Below are 18,212 nucleotides of genomic sequence, written 5' to 3'. Positions count from 1 at the left end.
ATTGAAACGAGGAGGCATTGCCACACCACCAGTATTTATCTTTTATTAACCACCTTAAAATGCTTCCATTTTCTTACGATAATGGCATTACTCCTAGTCCTACTCCCTCGCCTTCCTTTTAACCAATGAGGCCTCCTGCCTCCCCCCTAGACCCTCCCTTCCCCTTTCAAAACCCCCCCCCACCCTTATCCCCTCCTGTACAAAAACCAAGCCCAAGCCGCAACTCGGACAGTCCGTACCGGGAGGGTGGGAGGGAACGGAAAAGGAAGGCAAGGGAGTAGGACTAGGAGTAATGCCATTATCGTAAGAAAATGGAAGCATTACCTCCCGTCCCTCCCTCGCCTTCCTTTTAACCAATGAGACATAGCAAGAAAAACACACAGGAGACGGACATCGAGTTGCAAGACCCTTAGTTAATATCCTGCACCAAGAACATCCCAAACATTATCTCATAGAGGATAAGACCCGGTGACCAAACACCGACTCCAAACCACCAAAGTCCGACAGACTACAATGACGCACAAACGCCGAAGGAGAAGCCCAAGTGGCGGCCCTGCAAATCTCCACCACTGAAGTCCCCTGAAGCTCTGCCACCGTCGCCGCCATGCCTCTGGAAGACCACCCCTGAATCCCTAGAGGAGGAACCACCTCTTTCAAGGAATAGGCCAACAGAATCAAAGATCGAACCCACCGACTCAAGGAAGCCGTGGAAGGTTTCTCACCTTAGCGCGCCGAACCAAAAGTAACAAACAGTGAATCCCCTGTACGAAAAGGAGCCACCCCCCGCAGATACTCCAACAAAACCCTACGTATATCCAACAAATGCAAACGGACCTCCTCCCCTGATGAGGGATCCGGACAAAATGAAGGAAGGATGACCGCCTGCCCGGAATGGAACGAAGAATTGACTTTTGGAATAAAGGAAGGCACCGGAACCAGAACCACCCTATCGGGAAAAATCTTACAAAAAAGGAAAGGAACATGCCAATGACCCCAATTCCCCCAACCGACGAGCCGAAGTAATGGCGACCAAAAAGAACGTCTTCAAAGATAGACGTCGCAAATCACAGTCCCCCAATGGGTCAAAAGGGCCCCCCGTCAACACATCCAAAACCAAGGACAGATCCCATGAGGGAAAAGAACGTACCGGGCGAGGAAATAAATTAATAAGCCCCTGAAAAAATCCAGGCATCAATCGCCCTTCAACTTGAAGATAACGCCATGGTCCCTAAATGCCTGAATAGCCGCCCACTGTACCCGAAGAGAAGCCACTGACAACCCTAAACGAGCACCGTCCTGCAGGAACTGCATCACCTCAAAGAGAGAAGCGCAGGAAGGATCCAACACACGACTTAAGCACCAAGACGAAAACACCTTCCACTGTCTACCATAAGAAAGCAAAGTTGAACGTCTCCATGAAGCCAGCAAGGTAGAACTCAAAGCCACTGGCACTTAACAGAAACGCCCTGAATAGTTGAAACGGAGGGAACGCATATAAAAGGCCCTGCGGCCAAGGACATGACCTCCCGTCCACCTCCCATGCTTGGGGACACCGAAACCGGGAGCAGAAGCACTCCACTATCGCATTCTCTACTGACGCAAACACATCCAGCACTGGAAGACCCCAAAGCCGAACCAGATGCTGAAACAGAGACCTCCGGAGAGAGAAAAGTTGAGAGGAAGGCATCACTCTGCTCAGTAGATCCGCCCGAACATTTACCACTCTCGCCGAATGACATAAGCCTCGGCCACTAAGTCGTCTGTGCGAACCAGAACCGCCAACCCCTTCAGGGAATCCTGGAAATGGACCAGAGCCAGGAATATAGCCCGCAATTCTCGCCAATTAGATGACCGACTCGCCACCCGAGGGGACCAAAACCCCCGAAGCTGAGCTGACCCCATCCATGCCCCCCAACCGGAGAGGCTGGCATCCGTCGTCACCACCACGGGTCTCAGAGGTGACAAAGACACCCCTACCCTCAGGTGGTCTGCATCCAACCACCATTGCAACTCTCTGTGAATCAATCCGGACCCTGGAACCCCGTCCTTCAGAGAACCGGACCCTGGATCCCACCTACTCAAGAACCACGTCATCAAGCACAGGGGATGGAAACGTGCCCAAGAACCCAAAATATCACTGACGCCAAATGTGCAGTCGCAACCATAGAAGAGCTCGGGGAGCAGACAGTAACCATACCTTCTTTACCAAAGCCTGGAGAGCATCCAACCATTTTTCGGACACAGTCACCAACCCTAGAATAGGCTGAACCCGAGCCCCTAGAAAAACCAGATCCTGGGACGGCACAAAGTCTGATTACACCCAATTGATCAAAAACCCGTGTTATTGCAGGACCCCCAGAACTTGGGCCACCTGCCTCTGCAAAAGGTCTCATGAATGGGCATGAATCAAAATGTCGACTAGATAAGGGAGCAGAAACACCCCTTCTGAATGAAGCAAAGCCACTAGAGGAGCCAGCATATTCGTGAAAATTCGGGGAGAAGATTTCAGACCGAAAGGCAGAACGCAAAACTGGAAATGATCCTGCCCCACAGCAAACCTCAGGAACTTTCGAGAGGACCATGCCCCCGGTACGTGTGGGTAAGCATCCGGCAGATCCAGTGACACCAGAAAATCCCCTTGCCTGACCAATGTAAAAATAGTCCGAATGGACAGCATGCGGAAATGCACTGTCCTGATCCAGGTATTCACCTCCTTCAGATTGAGCACTGGTTGAAAATCCCCCTGAAACTTTCCGCACAAGAAACAAGACCGCCTAAGTGCCCAGACCTCGGTCGTCTAGCGGAACATGGGAAATGGCCCCCATGACCAGTAAGTCCCGCACTCCGTCCAATAATGCTCCACTCCAAGACCCCTCTGAAGGCAGAGGTGTGGGATGCACCCCGGAATCTGGAGGAACCGCCACAAAATCTATGACATAACCATTGGTCACCATGTCTAGTACCCAATGATCGGTTACACTGTCCTCCCAAGCTGAAAGAAAGTGACACAGTCATCCCCCAACCGGCCCTCTGCCAGGCCCACAGCGAATACCAGGACCCCTTCTTGAAACCACCCCGGGTCTCAGGAGTAGACTTCTTAGGTGAAAAACGCGGATGAAAACGCCGTCTCCTAAACGAAAAGGATTTATCAACCCTAGTAGGAGAAGATCTGGAATGCTTCTTCCACCCTTTACCCGAAGAAGAAACCCCTTTAAAAGGTAAGGCATGCTTCCGCTCCTTAAACGCCTTGGAAAGTATGGATGGTAATAGTTCTCCAAACAAGTTACAACCCTCAAACGGCAGTCTCAACAAGGCCGCCGTTTCCCCTGGATCAGCCTTCCATGAACGCAACCAGAGGGACCTACGAGCCCCAATCAAAGACCCAGATGCCAGAGCCGAAGTACGGACTATATCTGAAGACACATCCGCCAATAATCTGGCCAGCTGTTCCATACCAGCCAGGAGCTCCGAACACTCCGCCCCTTCCTGTACAGCCACCGCCAGTTTATCAACGCCTTGAACCAATGATTGTGACGCATAAGCAGAATAAATCCCTGCCTACAGCGCCAGATTCTCCGCCGCAAAAGCCCTCTTAAGACCTGAATCCACTTTACGGTCTGTGGCATACGTAGGCACACAATCCTCCGGATTGACTGCCGTTTTGCCAATTAGAGTAGCCAGAATAGAGTCCAGGCGTATTGAAGGAGGAAAAACCCCCTCACCCTCAAGTAAGTAAAGTTTCTGAAGGAATCGTGGAACCTGAGCCTTCTCCACATCCTTCCACTCACGAAACACCATATCCTTCCCAGGTCCCTAGAAAGGCATGGCAAACATAAAAGGCGTCTGATATTTGAGGAAATAAATGAGACTCTGAGTTTGTAGGTTGAAACACAGGGAAACCTAAACAGTACCGAACATGTGTCATCACTTCCCACATTACCTCTTCTGGAAACCTATTTTCCCCCAGATGACGTTGATGGGGCCTCATCCTCACTCTCCGATGAGGATTTCATTGCCGCTACCGATGAGTGCGTACGCTTAGACTGATCAGTCCTGGCCACGCCAGCTTGCAGTGCCCTGGTGACAGCCATTTCACCCATATCCTGCACTTTCTCACTAGACATGAGGGGAGTACCCCTGCCAGGTACCTGTGGGTTCTCAGGAAGAGCAATGCTACCCTCCCCTCCCACCTCCGAGGAGGAAGAAGAGACAACCACGTCTCTTTGCTGGAGCTTTAGGCATGGTAACCAAAATAACACTGCCTTTCATTCCAAAACACTACCCTACATATAGGACCCTGGTCCTCCCTAACAGGGCTCCACCAAACCCTAAAAAGGTCACAATCCTTGTAAAAATCCAAAAAACCACGGGCAGAACGCCCGTCCTACCTGACCAGCATCCGAAAATTGAAGTTCCTCGGTCCTCGCGGCTCCGCGGCGCGGAAACCCGGAAACTAACACCCCAGCCACAGAGGGCCGGCTGACCCCGTCAGCCGGCCCCCAGTACACGCCTCTCGAGCAGCCATGCCGTTCGCTCAAGACGTGACCCAGCCGTAGCACTCCTCGCGGAGCACCGCGTCCCGAGGAGTGCCTCCATCGACGACCTCCAGGCCCCGCCGTGCAGGTAAGAAAGGGAAAGAAAACCGTCTAGCGTGGGCTAGACAAAAGAACAGGAGGGGATAAGGGTGGGGGGGGGGTTTGAAAGGGGAAGGGAGGGTCTAGGGGGGAGGTAGGAGGCCTCATTGGTTAAAAGGAAGGCGAGGGAGGGACGGGAGGTAATGTGTAAGTCTATTGTCGAGTCATATAGCTGTTTTCAGTTCTTTATTGGCATATCAACACCATTTCAGAGTCACCAAGAGCCCATCATATAGTACCCTGAACAAGAAAACAAAGTGCACATTGAGCAGTAGCATAACACAAAGCATCATACACTCAATCTGGAGAGCCACAATCAGCAGCAAGAGTATATGTTATCAGTATGGGGCATGTGGACTGGGTAAAGACCAGTCAGGGCTTTCTTTTATTGTCTAGGTGATCAAGTATGAGATGCGTGAGCTAATGATAGGTATCGCTGCAAGAATCAGGAAGCACCTCCCAACCAGTATCATGGAACAGGAGACGTGGACCATTCAAGTACATGACCTGGGTCTTCCGGATCTTCCCCTGTGTGTAAGGGTGAAGTAGTCAGGAGACCCCCTTTCAGCTGGACCTGATTGTTAACCTGAGGAACGGTACCTAGGTTTGGGCGTTTGCATCCATGTGATCATTTCTCTTGTATATGATTTTTTGCATTCCACAACTTTAACCAGTTTTGAGAGCCAGTACCGAAAGCCAGTTGGCACCCATAAGCACCAATGGTTTTCTCCAATGGCGTAAAAATGCTGAGTTTGGCAGTGGCTAGACTCATTGCTAACCATTGTGTCCCATGTTTTGTAGTTTTCTATTCTTCTAAAACACAAGAAGATTTTTAATGTGTTCTCTTTTGAAACAGCATTTGTAAAACCAGGACATCAGCAATTTCATTGTACTGTTGTTAGTATGCGGCATCTCCACATTCTTCACTATTCACACAAATCTATCCACTATTCCTGAGCATCTATAGAGATATATTGGTGAATGTGAGAAAATTCCCTTTTCTGAAGGGATGTCTTCATTTTCTGCTGAATTGTATTGCTGTTTTTTAAACTCTCCGCACTGGGACAATGAAGCCTCGTGTATGTGCTCTGATCACTAAAATGTTTGGAAATTGGCTAATCCTCCTTTGGCATATTTAACTTTCTTAGGAGGCCATATTATATGATGCTGAAAATACGCTTATAGCACAAGAAGTTAAAATATGACTTGTGGAATTCAGCACTTATTATACAGTCCACTAGTGTGCAAAAAAACAAACATGGCTTCAGGTCTATCATTGAACCATGACCGCTGCAGTGTAAAACCTGAGGTAAGACCTGTCAAATAACCCATTTGAACAGGTAAAAACCTCTCTTTGAATTATTATTAAGTCACCCGTGGGTTGAATTATTAGTAAGTCAGCCCTGGGTAGTGCTTGTAGGCCACAAGATAGGTTGCATGGTATTAAAATGTGTGGCATGTAGACAAGAAACATTATCAGAACTCTGTGACAAAGGTCTAAAAGCAACTTTCAATATGGCAGACCTAGCTGTCCTCTGTAGAAAACTAGAAACAGATTAAAATATTAAAACTTTATCCCCAGAACAGGACCAGCTAGAAAAATAATGAGACAACATTTTGTATTAGTTGTTAAAAATCCAATTAAATGATAAAGTCTGATTTGTAATAAATATTAAGGAAAAGTAACTTTTAAGAATGTACCTTTTCTCTGCTTGAAGTTCCTGGAGGCTAATTTGTATTAGCTCTCCAGCAGTCCCCATCCTGTGCTCATCCCAGGAAGAGATGGAAATCCTCCCAGGAGCACACAATAGGCTGACGTGAATGAGCAGAGATGATTTTTATGAGATCAATAGATTATGCAGGGTGGGGACTGTGGACATCCTGTGACACCACAGTGTCAAATCCTGCATGATAAGTCTGTCTGAAGCACATTTAAAAGTGTTATGCACTTCAGAGGGTGCAAACAGGATGCCAGGACAATTCTTGCGTATCTCCTGTCTGGTTGATGAAGGGCCATGCTTTTGCCCTACCAGATGTCTGTCTCTGGGCTTGTGAATATTTAGCCTGGTTCATGATGGAATTTAGTGTTAGATATGGAAGGACATTAGGATTAACACAACACACTCCCCACTCACACCCTCAAACTCAAACCCCAAGTTTAGTGGGGCCTCCATTATGGATTTGCCCTGACACATTGCATTTGGACCTGTTTACAAAACGCAAACAAGAACTACTGCAAAAATAGGTAGGGCCTGGGAACCTTTACTCCATCAGCCATAGAAAAACTAGGAGTGTCTTTAGGTGACCCACAAGCTGTTGAATCCTTAAATGCTGAACCCTTGCCCAGCCTTCCTCAGAGAACTTCTAGACTTGCAAAAGGATACCTGGTGGACTGAATGTGCTGCATTAAGCATCTGTAACCTGTGAGATGATCCTCAGGAGTTTAGACATCCTTTCACTTGAAACCAAAGGACAGGTATATTTCCAAGGATCATAAGGCTGATCCCCTATATGGGTCCAAGAACATAAACAAAGTTGAAGAGGAATTTCCTGCGAAGTATCTCAGCTGACCAGTGGCAACTGGACCTTGACTCACTTTTACTGTTGCCCTTTGCCTGGCACCCTCAAAGTCTGTATGTGCTCCCCATAAGGTCCTGGGGACATGGAAATTGAGGCACCAAAAATGTGTAGGAAGTTTTTTTAAACATTTGTTCCAGAGCTTTAAGGGGACTGATTATGAACATTATCTGACTTGCAGCTCATTTCTCTTTCAGTACCATTTTGCTTATTACATTTTTCTCTATTTTTATAAGTAGGAGTGGAATTTGTGCTTTGTTTTTGACTTTGTGACTCTTGGTACTTCTAAGTAAATTACACATTTTCATTATGTTTAACTTTAGTCTAACTCTATGTCATAGCTGCCAGAGGTCAAGCTCAGGTTTTAGTTAGTTAAGCTTTTGACTAGACCTAAGAAGATAATGTCTTCTTTACTTCTGAACCAATCCATGTAAACGAATAAACCACTTTCTCACAGTGGACCATCTGCAAGCACAACCTAATTTGCCATGTTTTGCTAAGTAGCTTGTAGCTCGTTTTTGGGTAAATGAAATGATATAAGCCCATTGATGCTCGCATTGCAGAAGAATTACAGTCATTGGTTGATATGAATCTTTAACGCAAACATACTATCAACTTTCCTGAATCAGCAGTGCATAAGCTGTGTGTTAGATCTCTAACTACTGATTGCTTCTAGGTGCTTATTCTCTACCATAGTCCTATCACTCAAGAAAATCTGTAGAGTATTTGCAAAATACTTGGGTCTGATATATGGCCCTACACATGCTTCACATTGTGAAACAACAAACTTAGAAAACTGGATTACCCCCAGGAAAGAACATAACTTATACACTGCCACTTGATTATTTGAGCATTTCAATGATTTGTTGCACCAACAGATAATAACTTTAACCTCGTGCCACTATTGAATTGAGAGCATTAAAAGAAGCCCAGCAATAAATACATTGATGATATCATGACTGTTAGAAATAGAATTTGTAAGCTGGGGCAGTGCAGTCAGGCTTTTCCCCAGAGGCAATGTGTAAAGCGTTTGCGCAACACACTCACACCAGTAACACAATGAGTACACTACAAAAGGAGACTCCACGCAGGAATATATAAAAGTGGGTTTCTGTATCATATATACTAGAACTAAAACAACAAAAATTATAAGTTCTGTGCATATGGACCATTTACTGAACGATGATACTTGTTTTCCTGGCAATGCAAGAGTCAAAGTGATAAGTATTACAACATCAGAGACGAAATGTAGCAATTGGATCAGGAACATAAATTTGTAGACTATCAATGACTATCATAAGTACATAAATCACCACGTGTCATCATGAATGCCTAAATTGTCACAGGATACCATGAGTACATTGCTCCCTCCACCTGTCACCATGAATGTCGGGTACATTGGGGGTCATTCTGACCCCGGCGGGCGGCGGTTGCCGCCTGCCTGGAGGGAACCGCCATTTGGCCGCCCCGCGGTCAAAAGACCGCTGGGGCCATTCCAACTTTCCCGATGGGCCGGCGGGAAAGGGGCCTGCAACACTGAAGCCGGCTCCGAATGGAGCCGGCGGTGTTGCAGGTGTGCGACGGGTGCAGTTGCACCCGTCGCGCTTTTCACTGTCTGCTAGGCAGACAGTGAAAAGCATGCTGGGGCCCTGTTTGGGGGCCCCTGCACTGCCCATGCCATTGGCATGGGCATTGCAGGGGCCCCCAGGGGCCCCAGGACACCCGTTCCTGCCATCCTGTTCCTGGCGGTAAAGACCGCCAGAAACAGGCTGGCGGTAAGGGGGTCAGCAGCGCCGCCATGGCGGATTCGCCCAGCCGGGGGAAATCCGGCGGAGAACCGCCAGACCCGGTTTTCTGACCGCGGCTTTACCGCCGCAGTCAGAATGGGCAAGGAAGCACCGCCAGCCTGTTGGCGGTGCTTCCGTCACCCGCGGCCCTGGCGGTCTATGACCGCCAGGGTCGGAATGAGGGCCATAATGTGATACAATGCAGGCACTCATACATACCATGGTCAATTCACTAACACTAATGTGACTGCCATAAGTAGCGTAGGTGCTACAGGATAAGGAATAACAATTGAGGTGGTCATAGCGAGATAAGCCATGGAGTGCAGGAGCATCTGCGCTCCTATTAACTGGTATATGTTAATTCCTTTCAGAAACCCTCACAGGGCCTCACTGAATGCAGTTTAGTATTGTGACTGGGACCTTTGTCGAGGGTTCACCCATCACAGAATTGTGGCAAATGCTCCTCAAGGTATGTCACAACGGGGAGGGAGGCACTCACTCTTTAGGCGATGGAAGACCTCCTTTCTTCCCTATCGACAAGAACGGAAGAAGGGCAGCTGCTCGCAAATGTGTGGTGCTGCTGCTGCAAGCACTGACAGTACGGCTGAATGCGGGTGGCACCTGTGACAGATGAGCCACTCACAGGGGACTCCAGTGATCTGCACAGGGGCTGCGGTGATGGCATCAAGGGATTGGCTGAGCCTGCTTTGTGTAGGTGCAGTGTCCTCCTTAAGGTGACTGCAGGGCTCCAGGGAAATCCATTAGTCAGCTCCACCCCTGAGACTTCTGGACACACGGGGTTGATGAAATCAGGCAGTCAGCCCTTTGTCTGGGCTACAACACTCAACACGCACTGAAAGGAAATCCAGCTCTCAACATGTGCTGAAGGAAAATCCAGCACTCAACACGTGCTAAGTGGCAAAGGACTTGGATGTCCAGACTCACGTGTCCTAAGGCCAGTTCTGGGCAGTCTACAGTCCCAGGGGAACACTGGGGGGCACAAGAGGTGCAGTAGGCAGGCATGCCACCACATCAGGGTCTCTTTAGCAAAGTAGTAGTCCTTCTTTCAGCACCAACAGGCCACAGGTCAGCACAACAAAGCAAGTAACTCCAATGGTGGTTCCTCCTGGTAGCACAGCAGTCCTCGTGCAATGTGCAGCCTGTAGAATCTAGTAGCCCAGAGTCAGGGAGCAGCAAGCAGCAGGGCAACTAGCAGGAACTCAATCTAGTGAGTCCTTTAAACCATGCAGAAAGGCAACAGCAGAGCAGCCCAGATGAATCCTTTAAGCAGTGCAGCAGTCCTTCTTACAGATGTTCGGCTCCAGGTCAGAGCCCCTGTACTCAAACTCATAAATGCCTTTCATGTAGGGGGTGACCTCAAAGGAACCCTTTTAAGTGTACCACAAACCCCTTTCAACCTAGCCATGGCTCTAGACATCAGTAGTGTGTAAATCAGCCCTTTGGGTGAGGGGAGGACACAACATATTGACATTTAAATGTTAACAACCTCTCCCTTTCCCAGCCCAAGAAGACTATCAGCATGCAGATTAATGCAGATGTATCCCCTGTCATACCCAGCCTTTCCTGTGTTGTGGCTGTCTGGAAAGTATGCACACAATATAACTGTTACTCAGCCCTAGACATGGATTGGAGTTAGGCTGCAAAGCACATAGAGGTATAAGCACAGAGAGATACCCACTTTCTAAAAGTGACAAAGTAATGTAAAATCCAACTACACCAGTTAGTAGGATTTCTCACTACCACTCCAAACATACCAAACATGGTAATGACACTCCTTTCAGATCAGGAATTACCACATACTTAAAAGTATGTAAGAAAATTCCCAATGCTAACCTATGGGAGGTGTAGACGTGGAAAACAAAATAGGCTGTTTGTCACTACTAGGACATACAAAACATAAGAGTATGTGTATTACTTTTTACTTAGACAGCACCTGCGGCCTATTTTAGGGGTAACTTAGGTATAACTAAAGGGGAGTTTAGGCCCTGGCAAGTAGTTTAAAATGCCAAGTCAAGGTGGCAGTAAACTGTGCAGTGTTATGCCTGAAACAGGTTTGAAAGGCTACTTCTGTGCATGGTGTTTAATTTACAGTCCATGGGTATATGGTATACCACACTACAAGGAAATTACAGGTAAATTAAATATTCTAAATAGGTGTAAGCCGATTATACCATGTTTTAGAGTAGAGAGCACATGCACTTTAGCACTGATTCACAGTGGTAAAGTGCCCAGAGTCCTAGAGCCAACAAAAAGAGAGTCAGAAAAATAGGAAGAGGTAGGCAAAAATCTGGAGGGAAGATTATCCGAAGGCTGTCAGGACTAACATTTATAATGGACTCCAAGGAGTATTTGATCATATAGATAGATAGATAGATAGATAGATAGATAGATAGATAGATAGATAGATAGATAGATAGATAGATAGATAGATAGATAGATAGATATGTATATATAGGTCCCGGCAACCCACTGGGCAGGGTGCAGTAGATTAAAAATGTAGGACATGTACTTTTTAGTTTTAGATGTCCTGGTAGTGAAAGACTCCCAAAGCTTTTTTTCACTACAGCAATACCTATCTCTCCCACAGGATAGCATTGAGATTATCCTATTACATTTTATAAGTGTAATTCTGTAGGAAGCTGGCTCTGTATATACTATATCAAAATGAGATATAGGGGCATATTTATACTCTGTTTGCACCAAATTAGAGTCATTTTTTAAACTTTAATTTGGTGCAAAACTAACTCCATATTTATACTTTGGTGCTAGACACGTCATGCGCCAAATTTATGGAGTTAAAGCCATTTTTTGGAAGTGGAAACCTACCTTGCTTTAATGAGGTGCAAGGTAGGCGTTCCCGTGAAAAAAATGACTCTATGGCCTTAACGCCATATTTATACCCCTGTGCAAAAATGGTGCACAGGAGGAGTCAAAAAATGGGGCAAAGCTTGCTTTTTTAACGCCTGGGTCAGGGCAGGTGTTAGGGGACCTGTGGGCCTATTTCCATGGTGGTGGAACACCATGGAATAAGCCTACAGATGCCCTCCCCAGGCCCCAGGAACCCCCCCCCCCCACACTAGAGGGACTGCGAACAATGGGGGACCCCATCCCAGGTAAGTACAGGTAAGTATTGCATGTATCATAGGGGGCCCTGAAACGGGCCCCCATACATGGCACAGGGTGCAATGGCCATGCCCAGGGGACCCTGGTCCCCAGTGCTGGCCATTGGGGTGGTGGGCATAACTCCTGTCTTTTTTCAGACAGGAGTCATGTGGTATGGATGGTTTTGCATCAGAAAATGACCCTGATTTATACTTTTTGGGTAAAAACTGCACTAACGCAGTTTTGCACCAAAAAGTTTAGCACCGGCTTGCACCATATCTGTGCACCAGCCGGGCACCATATTTATGTAATGGTGAAAGCCGGCGCAAAGGGTGGGTTTATTGTGCTGAGAAGTTTGATACCAAACTTCCCAGTATTCAGGGAAGCCATTAAGGAGCTGTGGAGTTTGTAATGACAAACTCCCAGACCATATACTCAATATGGCTACACTGCACTTACAATGTCTAAGAATGGACTTAGACACTGTAAGGGCATATTCCTTATGCATCTATGCCCTCGCCTGTGATATAGTGCCCCCTGCCTTAGGGCTGTAAGGCCTGCTAGAGGGGTAATTTACCTATGCCACAGGCAGTGTTTTTTGGGCATGGAACCCTGAGAGGAGTGCCATGTCGACTTTGTCTTTTTCTCCCCACCAGCACACACAGGGTGCAAGGCAGTGTACATGTGCTGGGTGAGGGGTCCCTTAGGGTGGCAGAATACATACTGCAGCCCTAGGGATCTTCCATGGTCACAGGGCCCTTTGTAGCAGGGGTACCTTTTACAAAGGACTTAACTGTGGGCCAGGGTAGTGCCAATTGTGGAAACAAAGGTACAGTTTTTGGGAAAGGTCACTAGTACTGGAGCCTGGTTAGCAGGATCCCAGCACACTTTGATTCAATGTTGGCATCAACACTGGGCAAAAAAGTGGGGGGTAACCATGCCAACAGTGGCATTTTCCTACAAATCCACAATGTGGAAGACATATCCTTTTTTAGATTGGTGTCTCTGGAATCACAATTTAAAATCACAACTTATGGTGAAGTCGGATTTTAAATTGCAATTCTGAAAATACCACTTTTAGAACGTTAGCATTTTCTGGCTTTAGCCATTTGGTGCCTGCTGCCTGTCTTTGATCACTTGTCTCGGGTGGGTGACAGCTGGGCTTTATGAAGTACCTCTAGATATCCACACACAATGGGACCTTAGGTGTTTCTTGATGGGGAATCCTGGGAGAATGGGAGGGAGGAGCTGGCCCAGCCTCACTTATACCTGAATAGGCTGCGTAATGTCCTTACACAAAAGACTGCATAGCTCCATATTGTGAGTCTGGAGCACACAAAAGACTACATAGCTCCATATTGTGAGTCTGGAGCAAGGGCAGGAAGGGTAGAACCTCTGTGCACTTCAAAAGGCTTGTCATTGAAGTCTCCCCCACTTCAAAGGCCCAACTGGGCATAAGTACTGGACCTCTGATACCACCAACTGAGTACACTTCTGGACCTCTGAAGATTCTGCCACAAAGAAGAACAGCTGTGCTGCTGAAGGATTACCACTCTGCAGGACTACTGCTTTGCTGGACTCCTGCCTTGCTGTGCTTCCCTGCTGCCTGCTGTTCCCATGTCTGAGTAAGAAGGGCTGGACCTCCATCACTTAAACCCAGAATGACTCCAAGGATTAGCTGGCTGGCCTCCTGATCTGAAGTCTCAAGGACATAAAAGACTTCCAACCACCCTACTTCTTCACCTGTACTCTTCCATCTTTGAGTCTGCCCTGCTAAGTGGTCCTACCCTAGTTCTAGACCTTTGGAGGAGGGCCTGGGGTGTTTTCTCCGGCAGAACTGATGCATCCTCTCCTGCAAGAACAGAACCGATGCATTGCTTCTGCTCCATTGATCGAAACTGGCACATCGCCACTACTGCACGGGTTGGAATGGACGCAACAGACTCACAACGCTGCATCTTGAGACCAAAGTATCAACTTTGGAACTGCTACTGTATGACTTTCTCCAGCACCATCTCCTCACATCCATCATTGACAGCAGCCTCGACAACAATGCTACAACTCTGCATCGCTGCCTCTGTGTTCATCCGAACCAACGCTGTGCAGTGCATTCCTCACACCAGCCTTTTCATCCCACACCCTGTCGATAGAATCCTAATTGACAATGCAAAAGGACCACTCACCACAACCTTGCCACATCTTGACGCATCAGCTCCGCTGCACAATGCATCTGTGTTTTGGATCCACGCAGTGATCCGCAACCAGAATATAAGGTACTTTGGTTCAGTTGGCTTACCTGGGTCCATGTAGCCGGCTCACACTCCATCTCCATCTTTTGACTTTTTCCTGGTCCGACACAACTAGATATTCCTTTAGGTGTTTCTTGCTTTGAAGTGCTATTTTATGGTTTATTATTAGTAACTCAAGCTCTACTTATTGGATTTGTGTTGTCATGGTGTTGTTTTATTTATTGAATTAAGTACATTTTTTCTAACCTGTTGTGGAATGTTTTTGTGTGGTGTTTGTACAGTTTAACTGTTTGATGTGTAGCACAAATACTTTACACATTGACTCTAAACTAAGCCTGACCGCTAAGTGGCATGCTATGAGAGGGTGAGGACAGGTTAATTTAGGGTTTGCCTGACACATGCTCTGACTAGGAATTCGGTTGCTGCTTGACCAGGACTCAAACCCGGACAAAGACCAAACCAATTTCTAACAATAAGGATATTGCAAGTCACTGAGCAGTTGTGTGACCATACTTGTCGAAAGGCGAGTTTCTTTATAAGATAATGAAACTCTGAGGTGACTTGCTATTATCTTTTAATGTACACCGGATGATATTTTATTTCTTATAATACACAATCATATTGTCACAAACCATTTAAGTCCTGAGTGCCTTGCTATTGTATGCTCATTATATGTCAGATTAAAAAATGTGATGGCTCGGATTTTATTGAAACATGCAACAATTCTAACTTTTGCAAAAGACCTATCGTTTTGAAAAAAAAAACATATTTGTTGACATAAATATATCCTTTGTGCTGATCGCTTTCATTTTAGAGAAAGATATGAGGCGAATCAAATGACGACTTCTATTTGCCTTGTATAAACTCTGGCTGTAATTGTGCTTCATGGCACCGATTGCTATCTTGGCAGCAGACATTGTGACGGCAGATGTCAGCGTTAATAACTTACTAGAGTTAAGCAGCTATTTCATTTCCCTATGTATTGATGCAGATGCACAGGGTGTACTATTCTATTTATTAAAATTGTTGCGTGTGTGTGGGTGGACCAAGACTCATGAGATACCAGTCCCCTTTCTTAACCATGGTAATTTTTAAATTCGGCGCCTCTGCATACATGGTGTGTGCCACTGCATTTTTGTAGATATTTTCACAAATATTTTTAACGAAAACCAGGACACAAAGGCTTAAAATTGTGATGGAAGTAAAACTCACACTCCCGATGCTGTGGCTACTAGAAGAGTTGTTTCCACATGTAAAGTATATGTACAAGCAACTTGTGAGGCAGTGAAACGTGTTTTTTCGTGTCACTTTTGGTGCACGGTTGGAATAAACACGCACCTTTATAATGCGGTAGTAAGTGTGTGATTATGTGTTTATTAGAAATATTGTTCTACATAACAAGCTGTTGAGCCACATTTATCTTCCCTTGCATTGCATCAGTAGACAGATAACTGCCAAGTTCTAATGTAATGGCACTCTCCCGATGTAGTAGCTCCCAACGTAATGCTCATGAGGTAGTGACTCCTGATGCCAAGCTCGGCGATACAGTGGCATGCAGCCATCTAAATTGTTGCAGCACATAATTCAATTAAAAGCAGGCCAAATGGACATAGTACGCGTCTGGGAGGAACGGTAAGATATGTATGTAATATTCTTTCTGGTGTGGCTTCTCATATGAATATATTGAACCACACATTATATATGTTTTACCTCTAAAATGCCGATCATTATTTACCAAAATAAATATGTGCATTCATTATTTAAATGTTACCATGAGCGCTGCAAACGATCACATTGCCAAAAAAATATAAAGTACTTTTTCAGTGAACTCTCATATAAACTGCTTATCCTTAGCTTAATCATAAGGCATACGTATATCTTCTTAACTCAGAGAAATATATATAATCTAGAATGCATTTATGTTGCCAAAGAAGCTTTAGGAAAAGAGGTAAAAAATAAACTGGAAAAATATGAATAAAAACACATTATCTTTGTGTATAGGTGGTAGGATGTGGTATAATTTTCATTATTACCATTTTCTCCGTCAGACTTCCTCTCATGGTCAGTGTCAGTTAGGGACAATGCGGAGTTTGCTCGACTAGAAACGCAGGAGCTATGTTCAGATTTCATTTCCCTCATCCACATCCTTAGGGTGTGATCTGGTGATGCGCCACCTTCGTTCTCAGTATCCACATCGGAGCCCACCTGCAACGGGTAGCTGTGCTGAGAAACACCGTGCAAATCAGCCTGGTAGCCCGTGCTCAGGATATGTGGGCTCTCACAGAACTCCATCTCTGAAAAACAAATTGCTCAGAGTTTAGAGACATGGACAAGTACTGTTTGCTGCATTCAGTTTTATAAAGGCTAGTTTAATATAATTCTCCAAAATGGATTTTAATCCACTTCTGCCGGTACAGAACAATATATACAGAAAACAACCAAATTAGTGTTACATCAATTTTATAATTTAGTAAAATAGACGGGTTTATGTAGGTTTGATTGATAGTAAGTTACCCAATTATAATTTGTGCATACACAAAATGGCAAGTTTTTTTCTAACATTGAATTTTAAGGTAGTAAAGATGGTCAGCGTCCTCTTGCAAACAAAGTTTCAGTAAAGGCCACCTGAATTATGCAATTTTCATCCTATGTGTTAAAAATAAAGTGTGCCAAGAGCACTCTCTCCATTGATATGCACATTAGCACTGGAAACTCATTGGTGGTGGATTTTCAGTCACTTGCTGGACTAATCAAGCTCTTAACTACATGTAAAATTGCCTTGTTAAACTAGTTTGCCATTGAGCTGTTGTAAATCTGGTCAGCTAGCGACTTTAATGGGCCCGAAAACAATGGAATATAACTTGCTACATTAAATACTGATGGGAGCATCTAGATTACACAGATATTATGCAAAGTTGACATTATGTCCAAATAAGGTTGTTTTTTTCACCTGGAAAAGCAGTGTAAAGTATGATTTACATATTTTTGCTCAGACTCCGAATGTCATTCCTTACAAATGGATTCTATCAAATTGCTGAGAAATAGGTGGCTCTTCAACCAGTGTTTTACATTAAGCTTAAAGCGTCCGATACTAAGGATGTTCATTCTGTCAATCTCAGAAGACTGAGAAGCTGAGTGAGCTTGTGAGGATTCATAACTGTGAACTTTCACATACTCACAGAGCCCTGCAGGCGGTACCATCACTAAGCTATCTTTCCAAATAAACAGTTGACTCAATGCTTATTTCATCTCACTGAATGTGAGAGAGATCAAGTTTTATTCATAAATTAGTGGCACAGAAGTAGCATATGGAAGCAAATACATCTATAATTCCAAAGGTCTAACAGAGAAAATAAGGTAGAAATGAAAATATACACATTTGAATTGTGTTGAACATTTTTGCCAACCATTCATATTTTGACACCACGTTTAACATGAAAACATTATGCATTCATAAATGAGTGAATTATTAATAAACATTAACCTGGAAGTATTATCATTAAGTAGAGATAGTGGAAATAAAATATATTTTGAGTATTATAAGAATATGAATTAAACCCACTTATATTGAATTAAATGGATTACATTATTATGAATTGAGTGTTTAGAAAAATAAATATATGTTTAAAATTGCTTTGACACAACAAGAATAATATATGAAATTAAATCATTTGCTTTGCATATGTGAATTGTAAGGTGTGCAATAGGTTTGTTAATGTATTATTTGTACTAATTTGTATTTAGGCTTCTGAACTTGACTAGGCCTGGAAGGTTCATTTTGCAAGCGGCAGTGGAAAATTACATGCTGATTCTGTCCCTTCTGGCCTGGATTCTTTCCCTAG

The 18,212-nt window shown here is 45.1% G+C and overlaps 1 protein-coding gene across 2 annotated transcripts in view; it reads right to left on the bottom strand.

Moving 5' to 3' along the window:
* TENM1 (teneurin transmembrane protein 1) overlaps positions 1-18,212 on the bottom strand; it is a 1,758,425-nt gene that overhangs the window by 1,276,442 nt on the left and 463,771 nt on the right. For both annotated transcript variants that reach the window (XM_069211839.1, XM_069211847.1), the window contains exon 3: positions 16,404-16,664. In XM_069211839.1, coding sequence (XP_069067940.1) covers positions 16,404-16,664 — 261 coding nt within the window. The remainder of the gene's footprint in view (positions 1-16,403; positions 16,665-18,212) is intronic.

Source organism: Pleurodeles waltl, chromosome 2_1, assembly GCF_031143425.1.
Source record: "Pleurodeles waltl isolate 20211129_DDA chromosome 2_1, aPleWal1.hap1.20221129, whole genome shotgun sequence".
NCBI lineage: Eukaryota > Metazoa > Chordata > Amphibia > Caudata > Salamandridae > Pleurodeles > Pleurodeles waltl.
This window is presented reverse-complemented; position numbering and strand designations above follow the sequence as displayed.